We start from the raw sequence: 14,187 nt of genomic DNA, 5'->3' as shown, positions 1-14,187 counted from the left end.
ATGTTACTAGTCATGTAGCCATGCCTGCAGCCCACCCACCACTCCTGTCCTGCACTACTACTACAGCCGTGGCTCCTACTATCAGCCAGGCTTCCCTCCAACCTAGGGCCATTGCTCCTGACCACTTGTGCACCGTCCCTTCCCTCTGCCTCCCACTCTCCCATATCGGATGCCCCACTTAAATGTGCTTTGGTCAACTCTCGCTCCCTACCAGCACACACCTTGGATGTGCATGACCTTATCAACAAGGACAATCTCGACCTACTCTTTCTCTGCGAGACTTGGTTAAATGAGACCTCTGGCCCTGCCCTTTCCCTTGCTGTCCCATGCGGCTACACCATATTTAGGCAAGACCGGACAGGTCAAAGGGTGGTGGAGTAGCTGTCAATGCCAAGGACACACTCGCCATCAAAAAGATCCAGATCAGAACTCTGACTACCTCCTACTTCAACTGAAGTTCTCCCCAAACTGTACCATTGCCTTCCATCTTGTCTACCGGCCGCTCGGCCCCTCCACCGACTTCCATGAGGCCCTTATCCACGCACTATCAGATAACCTTAAAACATCTTCCAAAGTCATGCTCTTGGGTGACCTCAATCTAGGGCTTAATGACTCTAATGATGCCAACGCCTCCACCCTTCAAAAAGCCCCATCCACCCTAGGATTTACTCAAGCCATTTCTAAGCCTACCCACATTAAAGGGCGCAGGCTCGACTGGGTCTCCCATCACAATTGTTCCCTCCTCGTCTCAGAAATGTCTCCCGTTCCCTGATCTGACCACTTTTGCATCAAATTAGACATCACTACCTCCAAGGGGCCTACAAAGTCTAGCATCTCTCTTCCTGCTGCATTCTCGAGAAGTTCACGTAAGCTCACCAAGGAGAATCTATCCCCCTACCTCCTGGTACCCGCCCTCCCGCCCCCCTTCCCTAATGACCATGAGCTTCTGGGAACAGCATTCAATAGGGACATTTCCCAAGCTGTAGATGTTGTTGCCCCGCTCACCATTATAAAAGCCAGGAAGGCAAAACACTCTAATGCTTGGTTCACCCAGGGGCTCCTTGTATTTCTTTCCAAAAAAGGGCAGCGCTTGCTTCCTGGAAAAACAACCCTTTAAAAAAGCAGCCTTTAAGACAATCTCTAAAGATTATAAAACTGCTATCGTTCAGGCTAAAGCTGCTTCATTCAACTCTAGGATTGAAAATGCTAAATCTGGGACAAAGGAAATCTTTGCCATCCTTGGAGAATTGGAGACTCCCTCACCACCGCCTCCTACTCTCCTGAAGGACGAGACATGGTGTAATAAAATTCAAGCTGCCATGCTTGACAAACTGGACATCCTGCACACCAAAATCTTAGCCCACCAAAAGGCCCTGTCCAATCTACTGACTAACAGTCACCACACCTCTGCCCCCGTTACCCATCCTAGCCAATCCCCAGTGTTTTAATTCAAGGATATGGTTGAACCCGAAGTCATTGCCCTACTTAAATCCATCAAGCCGTCTAATTGTAAAGGTGACACCTGCCCGGCTCAGGTCATCAAAGACTGTGCCTCCTCCCTCACTCCATTTATCACTGCCTTCATTAATTCCTCTTTCCAGTTTGGCCATGCCCCAACTGGACTCAAGGAAGCGTGGGTCCGACCGCTTCTAAAAAAAACCTCCCTCAAACCATTAGTCCCAGGGAACTACAGGCCCATTACCACTCTCCCCTTTCTGCTAAAAATTTTGGACAAAGCAGCCTACCTGTAAGTCCAAAAGTTCCTTTAAGACAACCACCTTCTTGGTCTATGGCCGTCTGGGTTCCGGCCACGACATGGCACCGAAACAGCACTACTTGACCTAAAAAATCAAATGGATGACTTCAGAGATGCAGTCAAACCTGCGCTCCTCCTTCTCTTGGACCTTTCTGCTGCCTTTGATCTGGTGGAACACAAGACCCTCTGCCATCATCTCTCCCCCGCAGGCAATTTCTCTGCGAGGGCCTGTGTTTGGATAACTTTGTTCCTACAGGAAAGAGTGATGAAGGTTTTCTCTGAATCCTCCTGTGCTAACCCTAGTCTCATTAAATGTGGGGTCCCACAGGCTTCCTGCATAGGTCCCACCCTCCACAACCTTTTCATGAGGCCCCTGTTCAAAATCCTGGATGCCCTGGGCATCTCATACACTTATTATGCAGATGACACTCAGGTGCTCATCCCCTCTCGGGTGATTATCTATCGGACCTGAACACCCTCAATTCCATTTATGCAACGATCCAATCCTGGATGGCAGAAAACTGGTTATGTTTCAACAGTGAGACAACCAAACTTCTACTAATTGTATCCCACTCCACCTTGGATAAATTGAACAAGCAATATGGCTCCTTCATGGTTGACAACATCCCGATCGCTGTCTCACAAGTGATCAAGACACTGGGCGTCTATCTTGAACCCAACCTTACCATGGATAGACAGGTTAATGCTATTGCATCCTCCTCAGCCTATCGTTCCAAATTGCTCAACAAAGCCAGACCCTTCCTCCCCCAACAGAATTGCCTTACCACTACTAGGGCGCTAATTGGGTCTAGGCTTGACTACTGTAATACCCTCTTTGTAGGGACCTCCCGAAAGAATCTGGCCAAACTTCAACTAGCTCAGAACAACGCCTTGAGGGCCGCAATGGGCGTTTCGCGAAGGGACCATATCTCGGAAGTCAGAAGACAGGTACACTGGCACCCCGTCAAGGGAATGATTGTTTTCAAAACCCTCGCCTTGACACATAAATGTCTCCATGGCTTGGCTCCCCCTTACCTCGCTCAAAGGATCATCAGACACACGCCATCTAGACCTTTTAGAGTGGCCTATTGTAATAGAATCACTGTTCCTCTTACCCGCAGAGTGCGTGCAAGTGGCACCATCTTCCCAACTATGGCTGCCACCTTCTGGAACACCCTTCCATCCCAGATTAGGTTGATTGACCCTCATGCTGCCTTCCGGAAAACCATCAAAACTAGGCTCTTTGTTTGAAAGGGCTTTTTTATCACTTTTATGTTTCTCTGCTTATGCATCTAAGTAACTTTCATCAAATGTATTATGCAATGAAACAATTTGAACCAAGCAATACCCTGTTTGGCCTCATTCTTGTAACCCTGAATCAAGCCTTCTTACGTTTCTCATAGCGCCTCGATGCCTGTGGGCTGTAGTGCGCTCTATAAAACCAAAAATAAAATAAATATTGCTGCACTAGGTGTTGCTAAAGCGACACTGATCAGCCAAAATTTAAAAAAGCAGTCGTGTACAATGCCTACACATTGAAGTGTTAGTCTAATTTTCTTAATATGTATCAAGTTCTCAGTCAAAAGAAAGGGGGGACTGTAAATAGCCATATTTTCACTTCTTAGAAAGTTGTAGCCAGAAATAAGAAACAAGACTTTTTAGTTGTAGAAGATAAATAACAGCATCAGATAATGACAATCACCTACAGGCACACGGCAAAGATTGGCACAGATTTCCCAAAAGTGGCTCAAGAGAAGAGAGCCCCCGAGTTATTTGCCTTGTCGCATGTGTGTCTTTTCATGCATAGCACATGCCACCTGCGGCTCCTTAGGAGAGCGTTTGATTAGTCAAGTAAACCAGTTTACTGCAGTCCATCCAGTGGACTATCCTTAATAGCAGTCTAACATAGGAGTGTCTTACTAACTTTCCTAAACGTGGCGCAGACAAACATTAAAGCCAAAGTACAAAGAAATAAAATATTGAAGGAAAAATACAGCATAGTGGTATCCTATGAGGAAATACATACTTAGTGTGCATATGCCTTCTTTGTTATCATTATGATCATCATTGGGTTTTTTGTAATGCGCCAGACCACCACTGGAGTAGTCACAAAGCACGTAAACCTTGCCTGAGTTAAGGTGCGTTATGTCCCGCTCATGGACAGCAGGACCTTAATCTGGTTATGATGCATTGAACGGAAACAGACAAGAGTGCTGTGTTGAAGTGAAATCCTGAGAGGAGCATGACAAGATGTGTAAGTGGGTGATGGGTGGGGCTTGCTGTATTGGAAATGTATATATGAAGTCTGGGCGCGTGAGGGGCTCGAGATGTGCTCGAGCTATCCTAAGTATTTTGCGGACATGGTTGACTTGGGTCATCCAAATGGATGGGACATGCCTTTTAAAAGGTCTAGATAAATAGGCTGCCCCAAGCCGAGTACTGTCCTAAGTATATGCGCTGCTTATGAGGAAAATAGATGAAGCTGTGTTATGTCTAGCCTATTTCCCTAACAGATATAAGTATGCGTAACTAAATAAAAGGTGTATATTGCGTATCCATAAAGATGCCTGTGTTAAAATAAGAAGACCCACAGTGCAACATTTGATTATGTTGTTCTGTTCCACAGAGACCATGTAATCAGCTCCCTCACCGAGTAGTCAAGCTGCTATGACTCTAGGAGGATCTGACGTTTCCTTTCCTCCACTTGTGCGTTCTCTGCGTTCACCTGAACATGGCCAACTCTTGGCTCTGGCTCTTCTGTCACTCGGCTTGGCACTCTCCGATGATCCCCTCAGTGAGCAAGGGGTGAGTGGTAGGTTTTATAAACTTCTTCTGGTGACAAAGCCTCCACGCTCCAATGGCACGCTTCAGCACAGCTCGAATTCATCCCACAACCATGAGCGGACTAATTCTCTGCATTACGGATGGGCTTTATTAACTCTTTACCCTGATCAGCACTTGGTTTGATCCATGGCCGAGGACGGCACGCAAGCACCCCTACTCCTACAATCAGATATCTCTCTCTCAACCCAAATGCATCTTTGCAATTCTCTGCTTCTGTCCTACTCCTCCTCCACCATCCTTCTCACCTTTTGCCCTCTCCTACTTTCCATCACAGACCAGGGTCTGGCTCCCCTGGTAGTGGTCACACAACGTCGTTATTCTGAACGGCCTTGGCACCGTACGACAACTTCGGTAGTGACGGGTGCAGCATAAACACTGAATTATTGCTCAATAGCTTTATGATCCTTTCACAGCTACCACCTTATCCCTTGGATTGATGGGGTCGTGAGCGCAGAAGGAGCCCAGCTTCTGGATAGGAGATTTCTCATGTGGATCTATTTGTTTATCTAAATCCTCCTGGGGCAGAGTATTGATTGTGTGGTGGGGTTTCTGGAGTGGTATGAAGGCCCTAGGGCTATAGGCTCTATCAGAACCTATCAGAACGCTACTGCTTATATAACCCAGTAATCGAAACCATTCAGGGAAGAGACAAATGACAAACCCAATCCCAAAAAAAGCAAATGCTTATTTAGGACCAATTCTATGTGTGCTGCAGCATCTTTGATACGTGATTCATGAACATTTTTCAAAATTACAAACATATTCGGAGAAAAACACACCACCCCCTATTCAAAGCACTGTGCTTAGTTTGTTAGGGTGCATTCACCCTGAATCCCATCATGCAATGCAGCAACATGTTGCTATTGATTATTCGGTCTTGCAGAGACATCCCTGGGCCATCTCCCAATGCAGGCACAGTACGCCATTCTTGGAAACGAGTCTCTTGGCGGGTCGGTTAGCAGATGCACGAATAACAGAGCCAACCTGTAACCTTAATGGTTGAAAACATATCTGGTGGCGCAGTCTAAGCCTTACCTCGGTCATTGCCCCCTTTCTGTGGCCGCGCGCGGGTACCATTTGGGTGGGGTTCGGTGGTCGGCTGGGCATCGGCCTCCTGCACAGGGTGGGGGAGTGGCACGCACGAGGCACTGACGGTCTCTGGATCCTTCAGGAAAGAAAAACATATTGAAAACTAGTGGTAAATGCTTCGTGTGAAGCTGGTGTGCGCGTTAGTGGTGAAAATCAAGAATGGACACCTTTTAGCAACATACATGTGTTTTTGTGTCACTGCGATATGGAAAACAAACGGCATAGGGACATTTTGGGGGTGGTCACGAGTCTAGTGGCCATGAACAAACACCGCTCAGAGAGCAGAACCTTTCTGACAGGACGCGCACAGGACTCCTTTAGCAGGGCTGGAACTCCTGGTACCCTAACCCTCCATTGGCCGATTCCCACTTGTGCTTAATTTGCGTGTGGAGGGAAAGCCGCCATAGGAAGGTATTAATCTGTTTAACATTTCTAAGTACATCATCCAAACGTTTTCTTTTTTTTTAATCTTACATATGCTCAGCAGAGTTATTGGCAAAAAACTGTACATTTTCTTTATTTCAGCCTTTCAACATCAAATGGTAAGCAGCAAAAATTGGATCAGACTTCAAAGGGCAGCGCGCTCCCAGTCACATATTGAATTCGAGCAGGATATCAAAGTGCAACCAAAGAACCAAAGAACCCCAGGTCCTCGCTATGAAAAAAATCCCAGCAACATCTGTAGAAAGCCAAGCGCGCAGACAAATCACCTCGGGGAGCAGCCCCCATTCATTCTGGGCAGCAAATCTACAGCCTTTTGATTCTCCGCTTGGCTGCGCCTCCCTGTCTTTCTGCGGCGCTGAAGTCCCGGGTAAGGAGGACGCCTTTGTCCCCGAGACTTCAAACCATCCCTCCTCCCGGTTTCACGTTGCCTCGGCCCTGCCAAGCGCCCATGAACGCGCCTCAGAACTGCGAAGGCCGGAATTTGGCGGCAGAATGCGCTCGTCACTTTAGAGCCCGGCGTTAACAGTACCTGTTCCCCGCCTTGGCTGAAGCGATCCGCCGCTGCCGAGGGGCTGCTCGTGACGCTTTCCTGCCTGGAATTATACAAAGAACAGAACAACATAAATAAACTCACGTCAAGACAGAGTACCTTCTTGCGTGATCAGAACAGTACATACCAAGTTTCAGCCCAAAAGAAAAACATTTCAAATAATAAGAAATATATGTTTCACATGACAGGGGCGCCTTAGACAGACGAATGCATTCAACGGGATCTTTGTTTGCATTTGCAAAATAACCTCCTTTTACAAAATGGAAGCGGGCGCAATCAGGCTCGGACTGGCCTACAGGACAAAAGGCCCATGGCCGAACCAAAAACGCAAAATGCTTGTGTGGGCCAGTTTTTTGGGTCAAAGTAGGCCACTTTTTGGGCCAATGTGGGCCAGTTTGATGAGTTACTTCACTATGCAGCGAATAGATTTGGCCAGTGTTGCTGAATAAATATTCCTTAAAATGTACAATTTGCATCACATTTTATCCACAAAAAAACTGTGGGTATTATTCAAACACCGTCACAAAAGGAATGAATTCCCATTTCCTAATGTGTGCCAAACACCGTCACAAAAGGAATGAATTCCCATTTCCTACTGTGTGCCACATTTTCATTGGTGACCGAGACAATTATATGCCCCAGTCCGACCCTGGGCGCAATGCATATTGCAGGGCCTGGCACAAGGACTGCAAGAAATCAGTAGGCTATGCAAATGTGGGCATCATTAGCAAAGTATGTTTTTGTTAATCAAATCACCGACTCTTCGTGAAATTGCACAGCACGCGAAATCATCTGGAAGAAATACAACACTTTATAGGTAAAATAATATCAACTGTATCTTTGTTACCGAATTCTACCAAAATGGCAGAAGTCCCACCATAGGAGACTCAATTATATTACCTCAACACAGAATGTGCCACCCTGTGCAGTAGAACCGCGTGCGGACCCCAGTTAGGCACAGTGGTATAGTCGGTGTGCCCTGCCACAGGAACCCCCCACCCACCCACCCACCAGCAGAATCCAGGACTCACTTCGTCTATCCAATTGCCTGGAGGTGTTGCTTTTTCCAATGAAGTCTGACCCCTACAACCAGCAGTGGCGCATGCGTACGATGTATACGTCCCCATGTCTCCTCTGGTCCCTTCTATGTTTGGGGTGGGCCACCACAGGCCACTCCACCCTGGGATGCCGTTTGAGCTGATATTCCATGATAGGGGCCTGGTAGAAATTAACCCCCAGAACAGAAATTGGCCCACATTACTTGGGATACCAGAAGGTAAGAAAATATATAAAAAATTCAACACAAGGCTGGAGTCTAAATATCGTTGAATCCAAGGCAAACCCAAGCCAAATTAACCAGTGGAAAAAAGAAGGGACATTCTTGATTTCCAAGAATGGGTCCATTTGCTCCAGCTGTTCTCGGAAAGTGAGGACATTTGGGGAAGAATGGGTCCATTTGCTCCAGCTGTTCTCGGAAAGTGAGGACATTTGGGGCCTAATTCAATGGAAGCCTTTTATAATGGCAAAACCCCATTGGAGATCATTCTGTGAATAAAGGCCTCAGTGTCAAAGCTCTTCTCTAAACTTGTACAAAGACTCCCCTCTCCACCAAAAGATTAAAAAAACGTAGAAGGGCAGATTTTGGGCTCCACTTTCATAGCCATTTCTTACTAGGCCAAAGAACGAACAGCATTTCATGTTTGAGCAGAAGAGGAGAAAGAAAGATGCCGATGAATAAGGATTTCTCAGTTTTCTTCTTTCTTATGCACCATGGAGCTTATTTTGTATAGTGGCGTGATGTGAATGAAAGGTGTAAAAGTCTTTGCTCGCGTGTCAGCCAGCGTGTACAATAACGATTAAACGCTACCCGACATCCTTGCATGTCGGACAACGTTTGTTTGCAATTCGGAGCACTGCATACCATGCAGGCATGGCAGCCAGCGTGTACAATGGATCTCTATGGGGTCCTGTTTTTGCAGTATGGCCTTCCTAGATGGATTGACCTATGTCAGCACAGACACACAGCACAACCTGACAGTACCAAGTCACTCAGTAGGAAGAGTACAACCAAAACTTTCCTATCGGGCGACCGCCAGTTTAAAGTTGAGGCTTGTTTTAAAGGAGACATAGAATTCAATATGAAGCAAAAATCAAGAGATGCTTTGTTTCCTTAAGCAATGTGTCGTAATCAAAGCTACAATAATTCACGCAAGTGTCCTAGTACAAAGGAAAGCCTCCACATCTTGCAGTGTCAGCAATAGCAGAGTGTCACAACGGTGTCCACCGCTCACTCGCCAGCTCAGCACCCAACGTACAAAAACGAAACACTCATCCGCAGCATTCATTCAACATTCCACTCACGCGCACATCCATGAAACCACAGATAATACCTTCCAGCACCATGCGTCCAACAGATGGGAAAACACAACAATGAAGCTACATATGTCTATCTAGGAGGAAAAGCGGGGGACTATAACCTGATAAAACTGGACAAATAGGCAGTGCTTTAAGTGGGATACAAAATCGAGGGGGGGTTCTAATGAGCCTGATGCAATATTTGGGGGTGGGCCTAAAAAAGTCTCACATAGCCTCAAATGCCAAATAGCTAATAAAGCTTTAAAAGAGGAGTGGCCTGTGGAATTAAAGGAGTGACCTAACAGAGCCAATCAAGTTTACATAAGTGCAATGAAAGGGCACAGATTCTGGTTAAAAGATGTATTAAAATATAGTTCCTGTCTGTAAAAACTTTGACCAAAATAAATATATTGAAATATGAAACAGAAGATCAAATCAAAAGGGGTCAGTACCCCATGCAATCCCACAGTTCTTCTGAAAGAAATCCATTATTCATACATACTAATTAAAGGCTTTCTAATAATAACACTTTAATACAATGTGTGGCAAAAATCAATCTATTCTCTTATCATTTCCCTTTCCCATATGAAAAGTACCTAATTTCACATTTCTTTAACTGGTGTAGTGATTCTAGCCATCACTGAAGGTGATATCTACTGGCAAAGAGCAATATTGCCACTCATATTTTTAAAGATATTTGGTGAGGGAGGCCATTGCAGAGAGCCCTGGCAGAGGCTTGGCTCAAGGGCAATATTTGGAGACTGCCGGGCTGAACTCTGGCTAGCCCTGGCCCACTAAAAGCCCTGCAAATTGGAAAATGACCACAAAATTACCACAAACCAAAAATACAGAATATTTAAATAGTTTTTGTAACAAGACTTTATGAAGAAGCGGAGTTCGAGACGAGTTCAGTCTGCAGCAGTCTAAGGTAGAGAGAGGAGCTGCAGCTACACTGCTTGGTCTTTTTGTTTCCTGTTAATGGTGGTGTGGCTTTATGAAAAGAAAGCCCAACCACCTTTAAAAACCCCAGAAGAGCACGGAGCGCGCGCAGAGTTCGAGACGAGTTCAGTCTGCAGCAGTCCGCAGCAACTGCAGTTACTGAGGTAAGATCATCTTATGGCCGAGAACGGACCTTTGACTCGGCTCAAATCCAAACAGAACTCGTTGTTTTGCCAGTCAAGTTACACGGTTGACAGTGCAATGCATACAGACACTGATGATAATCGTGATAATTGTGAGTCTGTTATCGAAAATACAAACGAAATTGTTTCTGTCATAGTAAATGAAATAGAGCAAGATGAGAGGACTACCACAGACTCAGGTGAATTAAGGGGGTCTGAGCCTTTGCGCGCTTCCAATAGAAAACTACAATGTTTTGCAGCGAAGGCTAATGATCCAGCCGTCGTAAATGACATACATGTAGAGGACACTCCCCCATAGCGTCGGAAGCAAGTCATCGCAGTCCGGTGCCGCAGGTTCCTAATGAAAATCTGCCCGCCGACAAAAGTGTTGTCTCAGCCGCGATTGCGGAATTAAATTACGTTCAGAGTTCAACTGATAAACAGCGGCAAAGCAGCTTCTGATACAACAACAAATACTGCCGATTTCAGTGAACGCCGCCGACAAACAAGATGTGGCCCATGAGTTCACTAAAAAAAGTGGCGGAAAGTGCATAAATGAAACCAGCAAGCCAAACATTGCCCAACACAACCCACAAAGTTTGCTGTCAATCATTCATGAGTTGAGTCCTGACAAAAACTTAACTACAAGCGAACGAAACAGCACAGATACCTCTAAGCAAACTGCAAAAGGTTCCACAAAAAACATCATTGATCCAGTGATAGTCGAGATAAATACAGAAGCATTTCAATCACCATTTGACGTGACGGATTTGGAACTGCTTGCAGTAGAGGTACCTCGCACATCTTTGGATGCTAACTCGCTACGCTTTACCTTCCCACAAGATCTTGGGATAGCCGTGATTAGCTGCAAACATAAATTACAACACAGCTTACACCAGAAAACGAGAGCACACCAATACAAAAAACAACAATTAGGAATATGAAGGAATTTCCCTGCAAGTTGACACAGAATGACTGCAAATTGAGAGAGGAGAACAAAACAATCATGTTAAATAGCCTGAACTCAATGTCCAATGAAGAAATCTGAGGAAATGATGGTGACTCGCTTCTTGAACACGAGATAGGCACAGCAACAAAAAAAAGCGATCGGTCTTGCCGGGCGAGAGGCTCGCCTGACGATGAGGCTTCAGGCTGACTTTGAACAAATGAAAACAAGATTGGCAGAAAGTTTTACAAATGGAAAAGCATGCAATAGCAGCTGTTTTCGACCAACGTCGAGCAACGTGAGTATCACAGAGAACAACCCCCACCTCACTGAAGGAGAGGGAATCGCGGTGGACTAATCGAAAATCAGCTCACCGGCAGTGTCTGCGAAGACAGGGCTGGCCAATAACGTCGGAGAAAAAAGTGCCATGTACTCGCCCTGTGATAATTACACTGGGATAACAACACAGCAAAATGACAAACAGAGTAAAAAAAATGGCAGAAATGCGACTTTTAAATGGTCAAACGATGGTAAACGTGAGGGCGAGAGGCCCAGAACAAAACCACCAACCGAGGCAAAAAGTCCGCAATCATATGAAAAGGACAGCCTGTAACACAGAAACAATGAAAATTAACAAAGTCCCGCTGATAATGACCCAGAAAATAATTCTAACCTGTCGATTGCAGCCTCAATCCAGATTCATAATAATTTATTAGCAGCCATCTCATTGGCACTAATTCCGTTCATTAAACTATATGAGAGCTTGCACGAATCAATTCAAAATAATGAAGCAATATTGGGCCGCCTTAACGAGAAAATAATTAAAATGGAAACCTACTTCCTTGCTCATCATGCACGGCAAAATCCAGAAGAAAGTCAGTCTGTAGATCAAGCAGGCAGACATTTGGAGATGATTTTGAAAGACAGTGAAGAAAAAAATATTCAATTGGAAGAAATGGTTGACCTCTTGAAACAGATAGCTGCGCAGACATCTCTACCCAACGCCTTACCTGTAAAGACGACACACCCTGTACAACAAATCATAAAATCGACAGGAGACTCATTAAATGAGAAAAACACAGAATTCCCCTCTTGCTCTTTCGCAAAAGGAACAGAGGAGATGACTACAAATGAGAAGCATACAGAAATCCCCTTGTGCTTGGAAGTAAAAAGAACTGGGGTTGAGAATACAAATGAGAAGAGTATGGAAACACCGTCATCTTCCTCAGTAAAAGTTTCTTACAGGATATTTAGTGGAACAGCAAAAAATATCACCTGTGATGCGAATAAAGAGAAACTTCAAGTACCTCCCAATAGACAAGGAAAGAAAAGATTGGAGAAAAAAAGAACATTCAGGTGCCACCAAATCAAACCAGCATCACAAGGAAATGTATAAGAAATCTAACAACGCCAGTAAAATCTAAGATATCTGAAAGAGAAAAATCAGAAAAATCTAAGAAAAATGATACCAAAAGACAATTAGAGAAAGAAATGGGAAAACCTAGCAATAGACCTACTAACCCCAAAAAAAGGATGTGAATTGACTCAGATCTAAGTGCAACTTCTTCAGTTGAACAACTGGAGGAGCTTTGTAATCTCTCAACCTATCCTGACGAAGAAGAAGATGATTGTACTATTTTGTCGGAAGGTGCGCGGTCTGACTTGAATTTACAGAGTCCAGTACTAACATCGCAGAGCTCAGATGTAGAACTGCAAACGATGAAAACAAGCAATAAAAAGAGCGCAAAGGGTGCCCAGTTAATGGCAAAGAGCGATAAAGTGGCACAGCCAAATGGAATGGACAAAAAACAAGAAACCTTTAGTTTTGAGCAGAGAAATAAAATAAGAATGACCTTAAATCCAACCCACACAAAAGCGCAAAAGCAGAAATCTTCAAATCAAGCGGCAAAAGAGAATCGAGGCGAAGAGAAAGTGCCTTCAAGAAAGATTAGGATTGAAAACGTCTTCAATGACGATTCTGATGTCAACCTGAACTGGGGAAACACAATGCGCTTATTGCACTCTGTTCCAGTGTTACGTACCATCAGATCTGACGATATTAAAATTGTAGAATACATGTCTGAAGACCGCGTTGATTGTGTTCTACTCCATATCACCTCACAAGCAGTCCGCAAGCTATTGATAGCTGCAAAAGAAGAGCTGTTGTGTCTAGGGTTTCAGATCTCAGAACAGGAGTGGTTTGAAAACCAGACTGAAAAAGAGAGAAATCGAAATCAAAGTGAAATAACTACGCTGGAACAATGATGAGTGGAACTTAGGAGACAATTGAAAACCGAACCACAGCAACATCAGAGGAATCGGAACGCAATGTTCGAGACAAAAAAACACTAGCTAGTGAAAACTGATTCAGATGTCACAGTATCCGTGATCTCATGGAACACCAGAGGATTTAGTCATCTGTACAACGACTTCCCAGTGGAACTGACGGGCAACTTTGCTATCTGTTTGCAGGAAACCTGGATGCGAGCCCCGCCAGTAAAGGATGGTTACAAAACATTAATAAACCCAGCTGAGAAAAATACTAGAGGAAGACCATTCTCAGGGCTAATAACTATGATCAAATCAGGAACAAACTGGGTAGTAAATGAGGAAAACAATCCTAACAGTTACGTGCAAGGGACTCTACTTAAATATTCCAACGGACACGAAAACAAAGGATATACAATGCTGTTGTTGAATGTCTATTGGAACCCAGCAAAGATCGCTGCTCGAACATTTGTTTCCTCAGTGATGAAGATAATAGTCAAAAGCCTGAGAAGTTGTTCGAATTTATCAATCATAGTGTGCAGAGACTTAAATACCTCATAGTTTGATAAGAACAAAGAGAGGTTAACGGATAAAGTCACTGATGGAAGCTTTGGAGCCTTTAGAAGAACACTATGGAATGAAGAAATGAAAGCCCGCGATTGTATGATGGCAAATGGAAGTGTAAATGGTGACAAACCCCCAAACTACACCTGGTACAACTTGGGACAAAATAAGATCCTTGATTATATTTGGACGTCGAGAAATGTGTTTGTAAACATCGACAAACTGTACCAACTCCAAACAGCGATCATTG

General features: G+C 44.7%; 1 protein-coding gene across 1 annotated transcript in view; it reads right to left on the bottom strand.

Moving 5' to 3' along the window:
- Positions 1-14,187, bottom strand: part of MYO3B (myosin IIIB) — a 3,387,754-nt gene that overhangs the window by 375,157 nt on the left and 2,998,410 nt on the right. The window contains exons 30-31 of the mRNA XM_069616181.1: positions 6,663-6,726; positions 5,636-5,765 (exon numbers count right to left, since the gene is read on the bottom strand). Of these exons, the coding sequence (XP_069472282.1) occupies positions 5,636-5,765; positions 6,663-6,726 (194 nt within the window). The remainder of the gene's footprint in view (positions 1-5,635; positions 5,766-6,662; positions 6,727-14,187) is intronic.

Source organism: Ambystoma mexicanum, chromosome 9, assembly GCF_040938575.1.
Source record: "Ambystoma mexicanum isolate Mex_15411 chromosome 9, UKY_AmexF1_1, whole genome shotgun sequence".
In the NCBI taxonomy this organism is placed as follows: domain Eukaryota; kingdom Metazoa; phylum Chordata; class Amphibia; order Caudata; family Ambystomatidae; genus Ambystoma; species Ambystoma mexicanum.
This window is presented reverse-complemented; position numbering and strand designations above follow the sequence as displayed.